This window comes from Solanum verrucosum, unplaced genomic scaffold (assembly GCF_900185275.1).
Source record: "Solanum verrucosum unplaced genomic scaffold, falcon-dt-bn FXZP01000268.1, whole genome shotgun sequence".
In the NCBI taxonomy this organism is placed as follows: domain Eukaryota; kingdom Viridiplantae; phylum Streptophyta; class Magnoliopsida; order Solanales; family Solanaceae; genus Solanum; species Solanum verrucosum.
In genome coordinates this window covers 196648-216712 of record NW_026019957.1, presented here as the reverse complement: position 1 = coordinate 216712, position 20065 = coordinate 196648, and the positions used below count along the sequence as shown (strand labels likewise).

The 20065-nt window shown below is 28.1% G+C and overlaps 1 protein-coding gene across 1 annotated transcript; it reads right to left on the bottom strand.

The window, feature by feature from the left end:
- Positions 1-339: 339 nt before the first annotated feature.
- LOC125814558 (transcription factor MYC1-like) lies at positions 340-3161 on the bottom strand. Its single transcript, XM_049494020.1, has 2 exons — positions 2561-3161; positions 340-1109 (listed from the first exon to the last, which is right to left on the bottom strand). Exons 1-2 carry the CDS (start codon positions 3159-3161, stop codon positions 340-342), a joined length of 1371 nt encoding a protein of 456 aa, XP_049349977.1.
- Positions 3162-20065: the final 16904 nt, after the last annotated feature.

Genomic DNA, 20065 nt, shown 5'->3' with positions numbered 1-20065 from the left:
ACACAACACATTTCTTAATGTTAAAGAAGATTGAAGGTCTTTTTGCTTGATAATGGTAGCAATATTAGTACTATTCAATCGGTTGAAATTGTTAATTGCATTATGTTGAAAATATCATCAACTAATAAAAGTGTGTTCTCTCTAACAGCTTAAACTTTTAGATAAAATGATTACACACTACAACATGGTATCAGAGCATACAAAGGTCGCTTTTGAGATGGTCACACCATTACATACAAACTAATTATTAAACGAACAACGAACAATACAAACACACATATATATATTATGATCTGAATTACATAGAATTATACTATATGCTTAATATATACATACTAATTAATTCTCAATAACACTTAATTTTGAGATGATAGCAGATTTCAACATTTCCTCATTCAAAAACTCTTCAGGAACCCTAATCACGATATCTTGAAGCATCAAATCTTTAACACTGGAAATACTTGCATGGTAAATCTGAAATTTTAGCTCTTTCATCGCGTTCATCAATCTCGTACATGGATAATTCATATCCAAAGATTGAACCCGAATCACACCTTCAGATCCAATAATTTTCACTTCAATTTCCATCCCATTTCGTGCCCCGTTGCTGGAAAATAATGACTTATTGTTTGCCCCATGTTCAGTTAAAATAGTGGAGGACGAACTATGAGAATCGTGTTGTTCCATAAGTATATGTTTTTTCTGGGGTTCGATTAATTTGGATTCTAAGTTTTTTATTTTAGCTTTAAGTTCATTGATATAAGTAACTGCGTCACCTAGCAATGAAGCTTTGTCCATTTTGGACACGTATGGGACTACGCTCCGTAGAGCGTAGAATCTATGGTTTAACTTTTCCCTTCTTTTTCTCTCGGCCTCTACGTGAACATCCATAGCCATTTCTCGTGTTATATTGCTCGAATCACCCTTCTTTGCTCGTTTAATTGATTGATTGACAATGTTGTTGATGGTTGAAGAGTCATCGTTTTCGAAATCAGAATTACCCGATTCAGATAATAGATTTCCGATAGCCACTTCTTGCTTTACTATTATATCTTCTTCTTGTTGGGGTGATCCACATTTTGCAACCTTATGATGATCTCCTAATGTTACTGTTGAGACATAAGGTAATTAAATAAATGAGACTGTCAAAAAAGAATTAGACTTGTGTAAAGGAACGTGTTCAAACATAATATACTTAAATAATTAAAATTATACTATTTTTATCAACTTTCAAATGAGATAAATTGCATAATAATGTAATGGAAACAAAATCAAACTCACTCAAAATACTTTGATTAATGTGTAGATGAGAAACCATACTCATGTTGTTGTATAATCTAAATAGAGAGACTAATATTGAGCTAAAATAGGTTTTCATTTTTTATATCTCTAAAGCACATTTCGCGGGAGGCTAATGTAATAACAGTCCTATTAGTAGAAACAGAAGGAAAACGAAGGATCCACATATGGCCAGTAATCATGGCAAGTAAATTATATTATGTTCTAAAATATAATTTCTTATTTATTCAAATTTTTAATATTTGTTAATTCCAAAATATTTAAGTCTAAAAATAAAACAAAGAATCTATTGTGTAAAAATGAAGAATAAAATTCTTATTATTAACAACACAATAAAAAATTTACTCTTCATTTTTACGGAATAAATTATTTACTTTATTTTACGTTTTGTACACGGTTACTTTATGTTTTTAATTTGTGGATTGAACTTTTAATTTATTTTGATTAATTTTTTAAATTATATTTATATCATCATATTAAAATTTAATTATATCGATATTGGATGTTTTCTTTAATTTATTTTTAATAAATAACATATAATAATAATAAATAATTCTTTATTTTATTCTTCTAGGAACCACTATACATGGACATCGAAATCCATCTTATGATGGCAAACACTACCCTCAATTTTCCTCTATTTTATTCAAAAGATACAATAATGTACTCTTTCATTGTTGATGGTAATAGTAGTAGGTCTCCATTATTGGATCCGGATGAAATTTAGTAATAAGGTAACAAAAGGTAGAGGAAAATATCTATAAAAAAAATCTAAAAAAATAAGTTTTTTATTTTTTATTTTTATACAATAAATATTTAATTTAATTTTTAAAAATATTTTAAACATTTTGGAATGAGCTAATATTAAAAATTTGAATAAATAAAGAATTATCTTTTAGAACAAATAAAAGAATCAACTAATTAATTAGTAAATGAATCCAATTAAATAAAAATAAAGGTAGATGGTATTTTTAGACCAAAATATGGAATGCGTGTATTTTTTAGCCATTTTCAATATTAGGGATATTCTTGACCTTTTTTTCTTAAATAAAATCCTTTCGTTTTCAAGCAAAAAGAATAAAAATCAACAGTGATGTTATACCATGTTTAATGCCACAATTTTCAAAAGCCTTCTTTTCTTTTTTTTAATATTTGTCTCACGCGATTCAAATATGTCACATAAATTAAAAAAGAATGATCAAATGAAATGATCACACAATTCAAACAAAAACGACATCAAAGATAAGCTTGAAATATGTACCTTGATTGACGGGTAGATGAGAAGTCGTATTCATGTTATTGTTTGATCCAAATAGAGACCTAATGAATTGAACAAATTCCCAATTTTCTTGAATAACATCAGAGGAACCCAATTCAACAACACCACTAGGAGTAGAAATACACACAATCGTACGTATTCCATGTAAATTAGCTTCTTTAGCTCTCTCACAATTATAAAGTTGCAATTCATAATAACTAGCTAGCCACATGTGCGAGGCCGAGGCGTAAGCTCGTACAACGAGTTCATCCTCGGCCACGAAACATTGTGGCATAGATACCATATAAAACCACTCTGTATCCGTAACGTTATTATTAGTATCATTAATACCATTGAAACCAAATTTCTTCTGAAGCTGATGATATTGGTTATGACCTATTTTCGCGGAACCTGTTGTATCTTTAGTTCCGCGAAAATGGCCATCGCCCCACGATAAAATGAGACGGTTATTAACGTCCTTGGATGCTTGCCAGAAGATGGCATAAACCCACCATTCCTGACGATTGTGGATTATATATTGAAGGATTTTTTGAAGTGTGTTTGGTTGTGAAGGAGTTGATGAAGTAGAAATTATATTTTCCATTTTCAACTAGTACAATTATAGTTTGGAAAATTAGTCAAGACTTAAATATAGGTGCCAATCGAAGGAATGACACCATTTACACGTGGTCTTAAAGATTATTATTTCCCTTTAAATATGCACCTTTATTCCATTTTGTATATATTTTTTTTAATTTATATAATATAGTTTGATCGGACAAAAAAATTTTTTTAAAAATGAAACTTGCTATCTTAAATATATAGTAGAATGTTATATTATTTTTATGACTATAGTACAATATAATACATAAAAATATCTTTTAATTTGGTCTCAATTGACATTTATGTCCTTCAACTCTGAGTGTGTATAAGTAGGCAATAAAACATGTATAAAATTGAATGAGTAGACACACTTGTTCTACGTGGCGCGTCCTACAATTTGTGGTCCTATATGGCATCGAACGTACATTATGTCACACAGAGCATGTGCATCTATTTATTCAACTTTATACAAATTTAAATGTCTATTTATGTATATCTAATGTTGGAGGACAAAAATACCAACTAAGGCTAAGTTAAAAAGCATTTTTATGTATTGTGACAAAGAAAATTGATCTTATAGATATCATTTGTATAGCTGTAAAAGATTGATGTTGTCAAGAGTGAAATGAGAATTTGTAATGATTGTCAAACAAAATAAGAAAATACTACTGTCATTGTTTTTTCTCCTTATCTTTTTTTTAACCGCAGGACTAACACAAAAAACGACACATTCTTAAGTTTCATTTGTATTTTATTTTTGAATTTGCTGTTTAAGAGTCTTTAATAATATGTTTCAATAGTCCTAAAAAGAAGTACTTTTGATACGTACAAGGGAAAAAACGTTTTTATAATTATATAAAATGAAATTGAGGGAATATAACAAACAATTCTACTATTAACTCATAACAAAACCAAACGAGGAATCTTTTAGTAATAATTGATTTCATACGTATATATACCAATAATAGTAGACCTTTTAAACAAAAAAAGGGTATGCTAGTGCCTTGACTTAATTGTTTATTTGTGTCTTGTGTTTGCCTTTCCTAGTGCGTCTGGTTTTTAAGGTGTATAATACTTAAGTTAATTAAATATAAAAAAATATTTACTATGTAGACATTATAATTTTTTTAAATGTCAATTCATACCTGTTGAACAAAAGTGCTTCTATCACGACCTCCAACTGATTTTAATTTGGATTGGAACCAGAACTAGCTGAATTATTAATTCACAAAAGAATTAGTCTTTGGAGGACTTAGATTGTGGGCATGAAACAGACGTTTTATTGATGAGTATTTTGTGAGTATAATTTTATATATTTATTCATTCTTTTTTAAGAAAAGTATTTTTCGTGATTTAAGGGGTGTTAGTTATATATTTTTTTAATATATAATGACATAGACCTTGTTATGTTATTTACTGAGTGTTCCTAACATCTTGGTCTTTGATTTGAACGGTAAAGAACGGATTTAAAGGTCAATAACATTCAGTTTCAGGTTCCGAATAGTAGTTGAATTTTAATATTTTCTTCTTATTTACTTTTGTTGGTGTAGCTATTGATTCTTTGTGTTTTGGCAATTGTTATGTAGTCATTTAGGAGAATATTTGTAACCCTCTTACTGTTATAGTGAAGCAATTCGGATCTCGACTATCCCGTAGTGGTTATAACCTTCGATTTGAAGGGGGTTTTCACGTGAAATTTGGTATTCTTTATTTTTTCGGGTTACGTCTTTTCATCATAACAACTATGTTATACTCCCTCCGTCCATATTTACCTGTCTATTATATTAAAAATAGTTGTCTAACAATATTTGTCCAGTTTGAAATTAAAATCAAGAGATAATTTATCATGTTGTGTCTATTTTACCATTAGTATTAAATACAATTTAATATTTAATATATTTTCTACAACATTAAATTTAGTATATTCAAAGGATATTATTATCCTTATTATTTATTATTTTTTAAGATGTGTGACAAGTTAATAGTGGACAAGTGACAACTATTGCTGGAGAGAGGCATTTGATTACCAAGAACATTGAGCAACACTTTACTTTAACAAAAACAATATTTAATGTTTGGATTGTTTTCGTGAATACCCATGATTTTATGCAATAATTGAGACATGAGTTAATTAAGAAGGCAGACTCACTTTGTTAGGGAGTACCGTTATTCTTGTGATGTACTTGATCTGTGTCTAATTTTTTTTTAGTTGTTCCTAATTATTTGTTTATTTTGATAAATTAAAAAATGTCAAAAAAGAAAATTCTTAATTATACCCTTAATTTATTACTTCGAAAAATGTAGAACTTCTTGAAAATTTTAAATTTTAATTCATCAACTTTATAATTAATAGGGGTAAATGATAAACTAACTATATCAATTGAGTTATGTTAAATGGCCAGAAAATTTGGCCAGAATGTGGCCAGAAAATTAAAAAGTTTATAATATCTTTTTTATTAAAATAAACTGATCTTTTTTTCCATTTTTAATTAAAAGATATTAAAGTTAAAATGGTAAAAATGTTCAAAAAGGTGAAATAAAATTGTGTGGTATATGTTATTTTACCATTCTGATCAAATTTGCTGGCCAAAAGGATTTTTTCCATATCAATTATTATTTTCTTAATAAGTGTGTCAATTCAAAAATAGTAACTAGGGACAGAAAGAATAAGTTTTTCTAACGCAAATTCAAATTTATTGAACTTCAATATGAATCCGATTTTTTTTTAAAAGAAAAGTCATAATCAAGAACTTCCTTGTCATTTATGTCTTGAGAATTAAATAATATTTAATGTAATTACGATATTGTTTGTGTGCATGTATATTGATTGGAGTAATAATTTTCTTTTTATCCTTATGGGAGCATCATGATTATTTTAATAATAATCAAAATTCTTCATGTTAGTGCATGTATTTTTACTTTGCTCCGTCCATGATTATTTTAATAATTAAATTCATTATGTTACTTTCCATGAAGTGTTCCGTCTAAATCCAGTGTTTTTTCAAGTGATCACTATAGTCTTCTAATACATGCATTTTCACTATGTCTCAATTACAAATATTAACCCTCCAATTTTTTAGATTTAGCAAGTTGATGATAATTAATTAATCAATTAATTAAGTAGGGCATGCTGAATTATTCCTTATTAATTCACTCAATCTATATACTTCCTCCGTTCCTATATATATGTGTCCTTACTAAAAATCCTTAATATTTGTCATTTCATAAAATCAATGAATGAATGACATTATTTTTCCTATTTTACTCTTGATAGTTATTAGCCTTGAAAATATGAATTTGACCAACATAGAAAAAATTAATGATTAATTCATGTTCAACGGTCAATTTAATTAATTAAAATAAATAAATTTAAGTTCATTTATTAAAAACTTGACTTCAAGAGAACATTAGATAAAAATACAAAGGTAAACTTACCTAATTTCTTAAGGAACGTGAAATTTAAAATTGTAATATATAAATAGAAATGGAGGGAGTAATAGGATTCTTGTTAATTTTAGATGTGTTTCATTCAACTTATAATTAATTAGTGAACTTATCCGCGCTTCACGCGGAGAAATAGACTATATCACCTGTCTTTTTTCTGAAATAAATTTAATTGATTTAAAAATTAATTTTGACTAAATTTAAATTAAACCTCCACGTTTAGAATTTCAAATAAAATGTTATTTTGTCTCATTTGTGAAAAAAATATAACAAAACACAACTCTGATTTTAAAAATTTCTAGTAAAATGAAAAATATTTAATTTCTAATTATATATGGCCAAATGCCCACCAAATTCATGATTTATTTTTTCTTTCTTTCTAATACTCGAATATTAAAATCATCAAAAAATATAATCAATTTTATTTTCAATATTTCTTTCAAACGTATAATCTAAATAGAAGAAATTATAATATACATAAAAGTCTTTTTCAAAACTTAAGTTTTTAAATTCTAAATCAAAAGTTACATTAAAACATTATATATATTTTGTTTTAAGTAAATATGAAAAAATATGTATAAAAATAGCTTGTTAGTAGACCTTTGACTATATATTTCTTCACTAAGTTATCTATTTATTTAAGAGAAAATTGTATGAAATAGCAAACTATTAATTCAAATTAAATGCTATAGTCATAGTTTATTTTAATTATAATTCGCAGCAAACATCCCATTTTTTTGCCATCTGATTTGGTATACAATCAGTCATTTTCGATATATAATTAGGCATTTTATACATTTCGGTATAAAATACGTTTGTGTTTGTATAAAGCGAGAGAAAAGTGTATATACAAACACAAATACATATATTTTCGTCCTATACACTTATAATTATACAAATACAAATTTTTTTATACATATTACAATATAAATGAATTTATACAAAACTGAACAATTTGTATAAATTGGATGTTTCTAGCAAATTATACAAATCAAAAGTTCCATAACAAACATAAATTTGCTATGGAGCGCAATTATGCAAATTATAGCTATAACATACAAATATAATTTTTATGTTTGTTATATGTGAAAATTACTCTTATTTAATTAGTCTTGCTACTCAAAAAATAATTAAATGAAAACATGATATCAAGAAATTTCTTTAAAAACACATCTCATTGTATTGTTCCAAAAAAAGAGAGAATATAAACACAAAAATAACTTCCATCCGTTTTTCTGCTAAATAATTTTTTTTGTGAAATGTTGATATTCATTTGGTGAGTAGGTATAAATGTAATGCTATTCAATTTTTTTAATCAAGTTATGAAGTTTTTTAAGTTTTCAAGATTCTTAAATGCATAAAGTAATACTAAAAAGAAAATAATATATTCAATCTATTTGAGAATTTATAGAAAAGGCTAATGGGCAAGATATATAAATTTCATTAACGCTTAATTGTTTCCTTTCAAAGACAATAGAAACATTACATATCTTAATGACTATGGAGAAATGAAAACGCATTTAAGTCTTACAAAATATAACTATTTTAACAATTCCTATAATCATACTTAAATACCATGAACTAAGAAAACTCATATGCATGAAATTTTGTTTTTTCTTCTTTTTTTCTCTCAATTAAATTTTATATTGAACTATGATTCTTCTTGATATTTAAGTAGTTGAAATGTGAGTGTCATATATTTGTGGTGAATTTTTCTCTTTTTCTTGTGTATATATTTTTTTTAATAATTAATTTTCTTAAGAACTTTTAGTCTTTCAGAGCAAACGATAAAAAATCTATAGGTAGCTATTTCAAGAATTTTTTTTTTGGATATTTTTTGTGATCATATCATCTACTTTTTAAGAATTTAATTGAGAATTTTCGTTCATTAAAAATTAAAATATTAAACTTGATTGAAATTATGTTCAATGCATTAATTTGTAAGACTATCATTCCGATTATATGTGAATGAATTGTAAAGAACTAAAAGGACATCACAATAGAGATTTTTTAAACAGAGATCTAATAATATATGATGAGGAAAAAATGTATAAAAATAAATAAATTACTTCTACAATTATATGTTATACTAAAGCTAAAAATGCATAACAATTTAATTTTCCTTTGTATCACTACATGATATTTTTTATTTATACTATACTAAAGCAAAAAAGGCATAACAACTGAACTAATTCCCTTTGTGTCACTACTTGATATTTTTTATTTATTTGAAGAATTTTATTCCTTAGAACAAATATGATAATACGCAAAACCTCAATGTTTGATTATTATACAAAAAGATTAATGAATATTGGAATGAAATTAATCTAAAATTAAATATTATGAATAAAATATATAAAGAAGACAAAATATATCAAAAGATGTGAAGGCAGGCATACAAGTCTCTTATGATAGGCATACAAGTGTCAATACATTTATTTTTGTGAAGATAAATACAACTAGATATAACATTTTAACTTTTCAAGAATGAAAAGATGTAGTAAAACAAAACTAAAAAGAGTAATAATATAAGTGAGAAAATAGACAAGAAATGTAGAGAGACAAGAGAGAATTTTCTTATTCTTCCAACTATATTCAAATGTTTTCTAAATCTTCAAGTGCATAACACATCCTCAAGACCTCTATTTATATTGATCTAAGAGGCATACAAAAAGATAGCAATAAACATGATATTAATTATTGAGAATGTAAGGGTGTGGGAGATAAATGAGAAGATGGTGTAGGTGTGGGTATTATTACACATAATGGTGAAATTATATCTTGAAGTTATGGACATCCATATTAATATAATATATTTACAACAAAATATTAATTATATACAAATAATAATTTTATTTAAAATGAGGAGAAAAAATAAGAAAGTTCAAAAAAAGGATAAAAAAGATAAATAGGAATGAAAGCCATAGAGAGGTGTCACATCACCTTCTCTATGTTTCTCCTATATATATACATATATGATTCTCTCATTGTGTTTTTGCATAACTAGCACTCCTTTTGTCTCAATTTATGTGGCATTTTTTATTTTTTGATAGTCAAACAGTTTAGGTTTGACCGAAAATTTGTGCATGGATTCTTCAAATTTTTTGAAATGAAAGTTATATATTTTGTAAACTCCGTAAAAAAGTATTGTAAGTCACAACAATTACCAATTCAAATATTTAAAAGATACATAAAAAAAATTATGATAAAAAATACACGTAATATTTAAATCTCAAAATGATAAAAGATACACGTATTTAAATCTCAAAATTAAAAAGATGTCATATAAATTGGCACAAATAAAATTTTATATATACCAAAAACTTGTTTTAAAATTAATAAATAACGTATAAGAATTGCTTCTGGAAGAAGAAAAAAATCAACCTCAATCAAATCAAAAGGTATGATGATTAATTTATGTTTAAGCTAATATATATGGGACAACTTCTAATGAACAAGAGGACAATTGGGGATGTGATTCACAACATTTAGCTAGCCATCATCATGTTTTGAATATTGACTTCAACCATGTTAAAGTTATTAATCTGAACAGAATTTTTACGTGTTTAGCTCAATAAAAGAAATTATATATGTTCAAACGTAAGAAGTACGCGTTGAAGACATACTTTAGTAATAACGTAGATTTTTTCTAACAATACCATGTTATTAGTTGCAAAATCATTTTCTTTGCTTGCCCATTATATGTATATATAATTTGTTGAATTTTGCACTTTTTCTATGTGTATATATAATTCCTTGAATTATTCATGTTAGAGTGTACCCACACTGTGGATATATAATATGCATGTGTCTGAATTAGTGAATAAATTGCTTTTAGAAAGTTAAAAAAAAAAAAAAAGGAAGAGAAACTATATAGTATTTATTAAAGATGAAGTGTATCTGAAATCTAGAAAGTGACACCAATGCTTCCATTAAAATGAAAAAGTTAAGTCTGGTCGATTAAATTAATCAGAACAACTAAACAATAATAATATATTTCAGTGTAATTTCATATATAAGGTCTGAAACAGTTACAATACACACATATCTTATTTTTGTCTCATAATAATCAAATTGTTTCTGATAGATCCTCTACATAAATATACAAAAACAAGTAATATGTGTTTGGGGTTTGCTAAACTCAAATATGTTTATTAACTTAATATTTAATACGACTAATTAAGTAAAGTATAAAAATAATTAAGGTCCTATTAATTAATTATCCCGATAGTAGTGTACCATGTAAGGGAACACATTAAAAAATCGGATTTAACTGTTTAAAACAATATGTTCCATATGGGCTGCTTTGTTTTTATTTAATTATTATACTTTTGTATCATAGTATATACGTCAAAATCATTCATTGAACTTGATTATTTTTCAAATATTCGTTATGCTATGACTATTTCTAAAAACGTTCATTACGCATGCAGTAGAGTGTTAGGTGGGTCACTACCTATAATACAACAATAACATAAACATATTCAGTATAATTTTATAAGTGGATAAATACAAAATAATTTATTTAAGTGAGGACAAATAGGCCAAAAATATCATAAAAATTAAGTAATTTGAAATAGTATCTAAATTCTTCAAGAAAAATATCCAATTCATCGCTCAATGTTTTATATTTATGAAACTATCCTTAAATTTGAGCTTTGCTAGGGTCAAGAGAAAAAAATAAGACATTTTGGAACGATGGGAATACTATTAGATCAGAGATTTAACGATAGACAAAGTTACTCAATAACATATGGTATAAGGATAAATTTGACCATTTCTCCGGTTAAAAAGCTTGAACCAAATTAAAGTAGAATATACTTCTTTAATTGATTTGCAAAATCTTAAGAAATGAGATGATATTTCATATGATTGGTGTATTATATTAATTGTTTGTAACATTATATAAGATATGTTTGTGTTTTACGCTGTTATATTTGACTTTCTTTCTAACAATGCCCCATATTTTGCAAACAAATAATCAAACCTTGTGTGTCTCTTTTAATCATATCTTGATTAGACATTTGATTCTTTTTAGGCTGCTAACTAATTATATTTGTAAATATTTTGATTCTGTTTGAAAATTATGGACAAAATTTTCATCATGCTCCATCATTAAAACATGAGATAAAGAGGTTACATTTTGAAATTAAATTGTGGATGATTTAATTTGTCAATGGATGGTCTTCTATTTCTCGATATCATTTCATTGATAATTTTTTTTCTTAATTAGTTGACAATGGTAGTATCGAAGACCCATGATTTAAGGTGAACGCACGATAAATTATTTTTTTAATACAAGGAATCTCGAAATATGAAACTTAGAAATTAATTTTCATATTAACTTGAATTTTAGAAACGAATGATTATAACATAGAACCTAACTAATTAAATTTCAATCATGCTAGTGATGGATTACCTATAAAAACTCATGTCACCATTACTTGATGGTTATTAAGGGTTGCTCATGCATGCAAAGATTATGATTAAGGTATGCAAAAAATTTAATTTCTTCTCTTTTTTCATCTTATCCTTCTAGCGTTAAAGTCATTTATTAAAATAAAATATTGTACCATTAGAGTAAAAATTAAAAATCATCTATTTGGCCAATAAACTTTATGTTGGTGTGATATTTTAATATTAATAAAAATATATTATATGTCACATTATATATCATGCTATGTCTATTGGTGGACATTACATTTGTGCATCTTTACTCTCATTAATTGTGGAAGAAAGTGGTCATTAGTGGTTAGTAACTTATGTAACCACCAACTCTTCATTTCACCCATTATTCTATCTTTATGTCTTGTAACTTATGTAACATTTGGCCATTCATTTGGCAAATTTACTAACCACTATCTTCATATTCATTGCAAGTGTCACGACCCGAGCCTACACCCTGGACGTGGCCGGCACTCGAGAACAATTGTTGGTCCCCAAGCGAACCTTCATCCTGACTGACTTCAAGCGGAAGACTAACTCAAGCATACAAAGCTTAAAAACTGAATAAATATTCATGAAGCTTAAATAGAAAGCTTTAACTCAAAAGAAAACTCCGAATAAAATAAATTATTCAACTCGCCATAAAATAGGCAACTTAAGTCTTTAAAACATTTAATAAAATAAATGAATGATACAGACTTCTCAACTATATTGACTATCTATGAAGCCTCTAACTGATAAAGATGGAAGTCAGGACAAGACCCATGACATCTTGACTAAACTGAAAAGTAAATGAAATCCTCCGAAAACAAGGAGGCTCACCATAGCTAACTCGAACTCTCGGATGTATCAACGAAACTCATGTTGATGATCCTGAATACCTGTGTCTGCATCATAAGAAGATGCAGGCCAAATGGCTCAGTACGTGGAATGTACAAGCATGTAAGAGGAATTCTAACGCATAAACATAAGATTGAAAAGGATCTGGAAGAAACTGAAGAACTTACCTGGCTCAACTCAACTCAACATAACTGGACTCATTTATATATAAAGCAATTTAAAAGCAAGTGCAATATAAGGAAAAGTTGTTTAAAAACATGATGTCAATTCTGTGTAGTTAGAAATACAATAACAACTCTGTATGTATGCAAAGATACAATATGAACTCTGCTTGTATATGAAAAATACAAATATATTTGATGTATATAAAGATACAAAATAATGTTGTGAGAGTTTCTCTAACCGACAACCATCACATAAAAGCTATTGTGATGATACAACGATCTCCCTCACGCTGCCAGCGCATCCTATACCCTGCCCAAGGTATATGACCTGAATTACTAAGTGGATCCACTAGTCTATGCGAAAAGTATTCATCTAAAAAGTATGACCATTTACTACTCATGATGGCTACATGCTCTATGAGGGCTGATAGTTGTATGAACTCTTCCCCATATCAGTACTCAATATTACTCCCAAAATATACTAGCTCTTTATGTTTAAAACATACTTCTTTCTGTGATTTGAGATAATTGCTCAAAACTTAGCTCAAAGGTTATCTTAGAAATCAAAGTCGTTTCACCTCTTGCTTAATTATGAAAGCATTTACTCTTTTCTGAAAACTAGCTCAAAGGCTCTTTGGAAATCAAGGTTTTCCTTTTTTGTTTAAATGTGAAAACATTTTAAACCCTTTGAGAATACATAGTCTCCATATATTGTTGAAGAAATGAACTTCAACTTTACTCTTTACTGAACTCAAAACTTAAGTTTTAAAACAAAGTTAAAACATTTGTAAAAGACTTCTTAAAATATGGTTCATGCTGAATTATGGACTTGAACGACTCGATGCAAGGTTTTCAATAACCATAGATAGATCTCAATACTTGGAACTCAAGAACTTCACTAATACTACTCATTTAAAGAATGCTCAACTCAGAGGGTTCATGTGGAATTATGAGCATGAACTACTCAACTCAATGACTCAAATATACTTCTCATCTCAAAACTGTTCGACGTATAGGGTTTATGCAGAATTATGGGCATGAGCAATTCAACTCAAGGACTTCATGGGTAACATGTAATAGTCCCATGATTAGAAATATAATCTCAAAGGGAATTAGGAACTCAATACTCAAGACTTAGAACTTGAAAATACTACTACTTTCAATTATGCTCAATTTATGGAGTTCATACGGCATTATGGGTATGAACAACTCGACTCAAAGGTCTACCTAACAACATGGAACTCATGTAAACGAATCTTCTCAATCTCATACTTACTTACTCAAACTTAGTTCGAATTGATAGTTGATCTCAAAGGATTCACACTCGAACTCAAAGACTTTCTTGGACTCTACTTGTAACTCTCTCTTGAATGTGAATTATGAATTCAAGAGTTATGGTTCATGATATAAAGGATCTAGATGATAGTGTAGACTTATAAATACATTCTCCTCACTCTCATTCTCACTTACTTGAGTCTTGAAACAAGTTATTAGAAATTGTAGAAGACTCTTCAGAAGGACTCAAAGAAACTCTCTCAAAATGTTCGGAAGAACTCTCAAGACTTAACTCTTAACTTTACCTTGAATTTGAATTATGAATTCAAGGTTATGATCATGTTATGAATGATTTCTAAGTGTTTGGAAGTAGTTTGAAGTGTTTAGAATCAAAAGGGGTGAAGATACACTTCAAAAGAGCTCAAACGGGACAACCGACGGAGGATGAGTGGGGACAGGCAACCCTGGCGCGTTCCGGGCGCGAGGCTCCAGCCCCTAACTTCAGAGGCTGCATATGGGGAGCGCCGCCCCAGCCCTTTGGGTGCATCTGGGGAGCGCCGCCCTAGCCGTTCCCCAGGCCAAGTTAAACGAATTTCGCCTCTCGTTTTCTGATCCTAAATTGCTTTTAATCGATCTATTTTCTCAAATTTCCTTCGATTCAATTGCCCAACTTAAGTACACACTAATCCACTCAAAACAATCACTTTCATCTCAATAAATCATCAAAATCCCTCAACAAAATAAGATTTAGAATGAACTTCAAGAACACCTATCAAGAACTTAAATCCTTCAACTTTTGAGAATGAAACTTCGCTGAAAATAATATGTTTGGCGTGTGAGTGAACAAACCAACACTATGGAAGCTTACATACCTCTTAGGGATCAAACCCATGGCGACAATCCGCAACAACTCTCAAGAATTTCGACAAACGCTTCGATCCTTTCTCTTTTCTCTACTTTTTTTCTCTTCTAGAACTCTCGACTAAAACCCTAGGCGTAAACTAGGATTATAAAACTGAACCTAATCATATTAGACCCCTAAAATATTACTAAAAATGAATTAAAGCTGATTGGGCAAGGAAAAGACCAAAATACCCCCTCTAAAATCCGGTTTTGACTTTCCTTATCTAGACAGGCCAACTTCGAATGGACATATCTCCCTCATACGATATCGAAACTGAGCAAACTCGTGGCGTTGGAAAGATAATTCAAAGATCTTCCCTACGGTATGTGGTATCACACCTAAATCATCGTGAGCTAGAAGTTATGGTTGTTTGAAGTCGACCCAAAACTCATACTAATTAGCTTAACTTGCAAAATTTCATATTTTTGCTATTTCCAATTTAGCAGTTTTTGAAACTCAAGGTGCTACATCTAGTGACCTGACCTCAATACTTCAGAAATTTGAAATTTCTTAGTAAAATCTTACTCACAACAAAGGATGATTTGAGTCTCAGTTCAAAAAAATTATGGGGTGTTACAACAAGAAATAATTCATCACCTATAAATAGTGTGGTCTTCCTTGTGTTGGGTAGAAATAGGAATAAAAGAGATGTACAAGAAAATATAGAGTGAAAAAGATGAGTAGTATAATATTGAGTTTATATTGAGATTAGTGTAGTGAAAGAGAGAGTTGAGACATAGAAAAATATTTCAAGTCTTCAACTATATTCACTATACAAAAGAGGGTAATTGTATGTTGAATAAGGTGTTCTTTTTGTTGAGTTTTGGATTCTTAACTAAATCTGGAGTTGTTTGAGTTGTACGACGTTGTTGGGTTGTTGTATCCTGGAGGGGACAAGTCAAAAATGTTATTGTTGGATCAGTGTAGATTATGTTGCAGTGGGCTTGAATCTCCTTAAAGAGAACGAGATATTCGCGCCTCAGCCTAAATATTTGTTTATTTTTTTTTGTCATTTTCTTTTCAACTGTAATATTTTGTATTTGTGGTATATTACACCAACACTTTAGTTAAATTATTTGGTAGTTTATGCAAGTAAAGAATAATGACCATCATAATTAAATTGTCCGTTGCTGAGTAACATGCAATCGAGCCCAAGAATATTCAACTCGTCTCTCATTTTTTAGAAGTTTATAAATATAAATCAAGAGACCGGAAAGCATATTTATCATTCTTCTTACATATATATAACATTTTTGAGTGTATTACACATAAGCTTTACCAAGTTAGCAAGAGATTAACTAATATACAGTTAATGTAACATTTTTTTTACACAATTAATATATAATATATACATTTTTGAATGTATTACACATAAGTTTTACCAATTTAGCAAGAGATTAACTAATATACCATTAGTGTAACATTTTTTTTTACACAATTAAGTAATTTATTATAACCTGTTATGATAGGTTACCAACTACTTTAATTTTCAATTTCTTTTTCTTTTTTATGAACTCTCGTAATTGCCGCCCTACTCTCTCTATCTTTATAATGACCTTCCACATTTTTTCCTTTTAACGCTATCAAAAAGTATGTAGAATTTTATACATTCATTTATATACAAAATTGCAAGATATACATCAATTTTGTCAAGTTAAATATTTTTATATTGAATTTCGGAAAGGATTTTCCTTATATTTTCTCTTCAGATTTGATTTCATGCAATAATTTTCATAGTTTTGATATGAAAATTTGTCTATAATTCCTTTCTTACTGTGACCATTTTTGGATTGAAGTTTTTGTACCCTTCTTTTAGTTTGTAAAGTTAAACACATATAAAAAAGATAATATGTATATATTTAATTAGCATTTAGAAATTCTTTAAAATACTTAAAAGACCTACTAATAAATTGTGATTCAAAAATGATTCTTGCTTCAACATTTCTTGGTTCAGTGGTACAGTAATGGTGTATATTAGTTATTAATCTAATTTCTCAACTCGTAATCAATTTGTACAATATGCCCCATCATAACTTGTGATAAAGTAATGACCCCCTTGTGAAAATTATGTGTCGTTATATTATATTTGCACAAATTTCATTAAGCATAACAAAATTTTAAATAGAGATCATATGAGTTCCCCAAGAGAGCCATTATAATTGAAATGGGCTGGCCTCTATACTATCATCTGCAAAGCCTCAAATATAACTAGATGTGAAATCGTGTCAGTATGGATTTAATATATATTATTTTTTTGTTTAAATTTATATGACTCAGATGATATTTGGAGAATAAAATTTTTTTATAGGATTTTTATAAATTTTGAGTTATTAATTATTGTGATGTATAGTGTTTTTTAATACGAAAAAGGTCATATTTATCCCTGTATTATTAGAAATAGTTTAAATGTGTCATTCGTTATACTTTTGGTCCAAATATACCCTTATCATTATACTTTGGGTCAATATACCCCTCATTCGTTAAATATTTGAATCTCAATCTTAAAATAGACAAGTGGAAGGTTGAGATTAATTTGAAGTACCCATATTTTTTTTGTCCAAACAACCACCCAAAATAGAAAAGTGAAATTAAAGTGTCCATCGATGGTCATAAAACTATAAAGTGAAATTAAGCTCAGCAAATATATATTTAACAAAATGTCCATCGATGGTTATTCTTTGTTTAAATTTCTGCCTGAAAAATTAAAGTGTGACAATTAAAAAAGGGAGATAATTATGAGGAGTATTTATATAGGATTTTATTTATTTAGTATTTTATTTTATTTTAAAAAGGAAGAATGTAAATTTTTCCAGCAAAAATGAAGGGGCTTCTTCCATGGGAAAAGGTGAAAAACACAGCTGCATGCAGTATTCAAGCTGACAATGTGTGTGTGAATTACTTTTCTGAAACTATTTAACAGATATATACTCCCTCCTTTTTATTTTACTCTATTCGGTATAGATATTTAAAATAGATGTTTTATTTTTTTTGATCTATCATAACAAATTAAGAATTTTTAAATATTTTTTTCTCATATTATCCTAAATTTATAAAATAGCTATATAAAATAGTAATAGTAGTAGTAATAAAATTAGTTTAATAAAATTATACTTTTAATTAAAATTTTCTTAAGAAATATATAAGGTCAACTAAGTAATATATAACCAAAAAAAGTCTATAAAAACTATAGTTGAAATTCTAGGTAATCGCTGCGCATCGGTGCATGTACCATAAGAAAATAAGTAAGTACCGCAATATCATTCATATGTAATTTTTAAAATGGGATAAGATGGGGAATGGTGGAGTTTGGGATGGTCAAGGGTGCGGATAGGGTTTTGGGGCAATGGTAAAGCTAGGAATTTGACAAGAGTATGCAAATTCTTGTGCACCGATCCACCCTTGGCCTAAAGTGACTCCGCTCTTGTTTCAGGGGTGTTAATTAGGCAAGTGAAAAAATATAATAAACTTGAAATGTTATTAATTTTTCCACCATAAGTTCTTCCTCAAACTGCTCTCACTTTTATACAACCATTATCATAAAGCATTTCTAAAGCATCATTTTGAATGTTCACAAATATATTACACCTCAAATTTCAAAATTTGAACTTTGACGTATGTATTTTCTATCAATCAAACTTTTTAACTATTATTTTCATCGTTCAAATTTATATGACATTATTTAACTGAACATAAAGTTTAAAAGAATAATAAGGACTTTGAAACTTTAGTCTAAATTAAATCAAGACAAATACTTATTTGTAATGTTATAAATCATGATCTTATTAAAATTTATTTTCATTATTTCCCCTATTTATGTGTGTAACTTCTCAAACACAATTTTGCAAGATTATTCTCTGACTATTCTCAAAACATACGCTATAGCCTTTGCAAAAGCTTAGAATGGATATATTCTTTTCACCTCCCTTAATTTAACCTTTTCTTCATTTCAAGAAACTTTTTATGTCAATCTGTCTTTGAGTACTCATGATGTCACTAAATCTTGTAAACCAACACAAAGTTCATATCATTATTATTTCACGAGTGGAGTTTGAGAAGGATACGATATATATACACACGTAGAATATTTTATCTTCAAGAAAAAAGCAAAAATGGCATAAGACTGTGATATAAGATGTTGTCATGACTATATATAGATTATAGAATGCTTTTATTATTGTGTGATATAAAACTTAGCATAATTCTATACGTGAAGTCTGAAGAGTATAAAATGTAAGTAGAATTTTTTTTTTATCTTCAAGAAAAAAGCAAAATGACATAAGAATGTGATAATTGATATACTAATATGTTGTCATGACTATATATAGAATGCTTCTATTATTGTGTTATATAAAACTCATAAACTTCCCCAAGAAATATAATTCACGCGTGTGGCAACTAGAAAAGAAAACCCTAACAAGAATAATGATCATCATGAATGTAATTATATATAGTACTTTAAAAGTCAATCAATATAACAATAATAGTGACATAACTACGTAGATGGAATATGGGTAATTAATCAGTATATTGGATAACCAAAAAGCAATGCTATACTATATAAGTAAAAAGTTACATCAAATCTTGAACAGTACACTTGGTAAAATTTATGGCAGCAATATTACATATATATAGCAAAAAGGGGGAGGAGGAACAAAACGGAAAAAAGAACTTAAGAGCATAAACGAAACATATAATCCTACTATATAAAAGTTATATGATATTCGTATTGAAAATATAATTAAGTAAATGAAGTAATAATTTGTTTGGCCTATTAAAAAAAATAGGCAAATACTTGAGAAAGCGCGTTAAGAATATAATTAATAAATAAAAGTA